This window comes from Diabrotica undecimpunctata, chromosome 4, assembly GCF_040954645.1.
Source record: "Diabrotica undecimpunctata isolate CICGRU chromosome 4, icDiaUnde3, whole genome shotgun sequence".
NCBI lineage: Eukaryota > Metazoa > Arthropoda > Insecta > Coleoptera > Chrysomelidae > Diabrotica > Diabrotica undecimpunctata.
In genome coordinates, this window is record NC_092806.1 from 142,229,407 (window position 1) to 142,231,512 (window position 2,106).

Below are 2,106 nucleotides of genomic sequence, written 5' to 3' on the forward strand. Positions count from 1 at the left end.
TTATGCATTTCTTCTCCTGTTGTTTCCTCCGTCAATAGCTCTCTGTAGTTATCCCTCCATACCTGCTTGTATTCTTGATCCTCTATTATCACTGGTCCCTCTCTATTTTTTATTCCATTTGTTTTGTCTTTGTATTTTTTGTTTTGTTCTTTAATCTTTTTGTAAACATTTTTTGTATTTCTGTTTGTTCTTTCCTGCTTTATTTTCTGCATTTTTTCATCTACTCATCTCATTTTATTTTGCCTTATCACTTTCTTAGCATTCTTTCTTAATTTTTCATATTCTTCTCTGTATTTCTCTTTATCTGTTCTAAGCCATTTAATTCTGGCTTGCACTTTTTTTCTGTTATTTCTCTCCCTTCTTTCGACAACAGTTTCGAACTTGGATTTAAGGTTCGAATCTGTTGGTAAATGCCCCTTTGTCCGCTTCTTGTCGGTCGACGATAATAGGTTTAATAAAATTGAATTTGTTAAGTAAAAGTGTTGATTTATTGACAGCTACTGGTAATTACACAATATGATGTTCGTTAGGTAACTACTTATGATTGACTGTAGTAGACTGCCCTCACATTTGTGGCATATTCGTGTATGTGCTCAACTCTTCCTCCCTATTTGGCGAAATTAGTTCTCTTCCAATTAAAAAGTGTCCTGGGGTTATTATTATTCTGTTTTCCGTATCAGCGCATAAAGGTCGGGAATTTATGCAAGCCTCTATTTGAGCTAGCACTGTGCTTAGCTCTTCGTATGTTAACGAACTATCCCCAATTACTCTCTTCAAGTGATATTTCATAATTTTAACAGCACTTTCCCATAAACCTCCAAAATGTGGTCCATAGGCTGGTATAAAGTGCCAATGTGTTCCTAATGTTGTTAAGGAGTCTGTTAATGATGCCTTTACTTTCTCACTATTTTGGAATAACAGGTTTGCTGTTCCTACAAAGTTCTACTACTTCGAGATGTACAGCTTTTGTGGCTAGGCATACAAATACTGCTATATATCCTTTATAGCTCTTGTACCCTCTTCCTTTGGTTGCTATTATTTTGATTGGTCCGGCGTAGTCTACACCAGTATTTGCAAACGGATGAGCTTGGTTTACCCTCGCTCTTGGTAAACTTCCCATTAATTGTTGAGCCGTTTCGGCCTTATATCTTTTACATTTAACACAAGTGTTTATTTCTTCTCGCACTACTCTTTTTCCGTGCGTGATCCAAAATCTTTTCTTTATGTAGTGCAGAGTTTGTTGTATGCCTCCATGCAACGTTTTTGTATGGCAATGTTGTATTATTAGTTTACTTAATTTGCTTTTGTGAGGTATTATTAAGGGATGCTTTTCATCATGTGTTAAGTCTGAGTTCTGAAGTCTCCCTGTTACCCGTAATATGCTATGGTTATCCACATAGGGTAGTAAGTTTAGTAGTTTACTTCTCCCGTTAAGTGGTTTTCCACTCTTTAGCGTTTTTATCTCTTCTGCATAATATAATTCTTGAGTATTCTTTATTACTCTTTGCAAGGTATTTTCTAATTCGTGGACGGTGAGTTGTTCATGTTCTACCTCTCTTTTTTTGCATTTGTCTGCAAATCTAATGCAGTGAGATAGTACTCGTTGTATTCTATTTAAATTTAAGAATCTTTCGCAGATGTCACTAATCTTGACGGTTGTGTTGGCTATTATTTCTATTCTCTTTTTCTCTTCGTCGGTATCCAATCTCTCTGGTAGTGGAAACCTAATATTTGTTTGATTTAGCCAGTTTGGCCCATTCCACCATAGGTCCATCCGCACTAAGTCCTTTGCTTTTATCCCTCTAGATAAATAGTCTGCTGGGTTTTCTTTTGTACCTACTTTAAACCAGCGATCAGGTTGTATGGTGCCTATTATTTCCGTTACTCTTTTCGCTACAAACGTTTTTCATCTATTTGGTTGTCCTTGTATCCACGCCAGAGTAATTGTGGAATCAGACCATGCATATATTTCCACGTCACTGCGATTTAGCGCTTGAATTGTTTTTTTCATGAGTCTGCTAAGCAGCAATGCTGCACACAATTCTAACCTCGGCAGTGTTGTTAAACCTTTAACTGGTGCAACTTTTGTTTTGGCTACTATACTTT

General features: G+C 36.5%; 1 protein-coding gene across 1 annotated transcript; it reads right to left on the reverse strand.

Moving 5' to 3' along the window:
* Window positions 1-904: 904 nt before the first annotated feature.
* LOC140438979 (uncharacterized) lies at window positions 905-1,774 on the reverse strand. The gene has a single exon (XM_072528615.1). The coding sequence runs from the start codon at window positions 1,772-1,774 to the stop codon at window positions 905-907; it is 870 nt and encodes a 289-aa protein (XP_072384716.1).
* Window positions 1,775-2,106: the final 332 nt, after the last annotated feature.

What these genes read in the sequence shown, in the direction of transcription:
- LOC140438979 (XM_072528615.1), bottom strand. Translation starts at nt 1,774, where the DNA reads ATGGACCTATGGTGGAATGGGCCAAACTGGCTAAATCAAACAAATATT.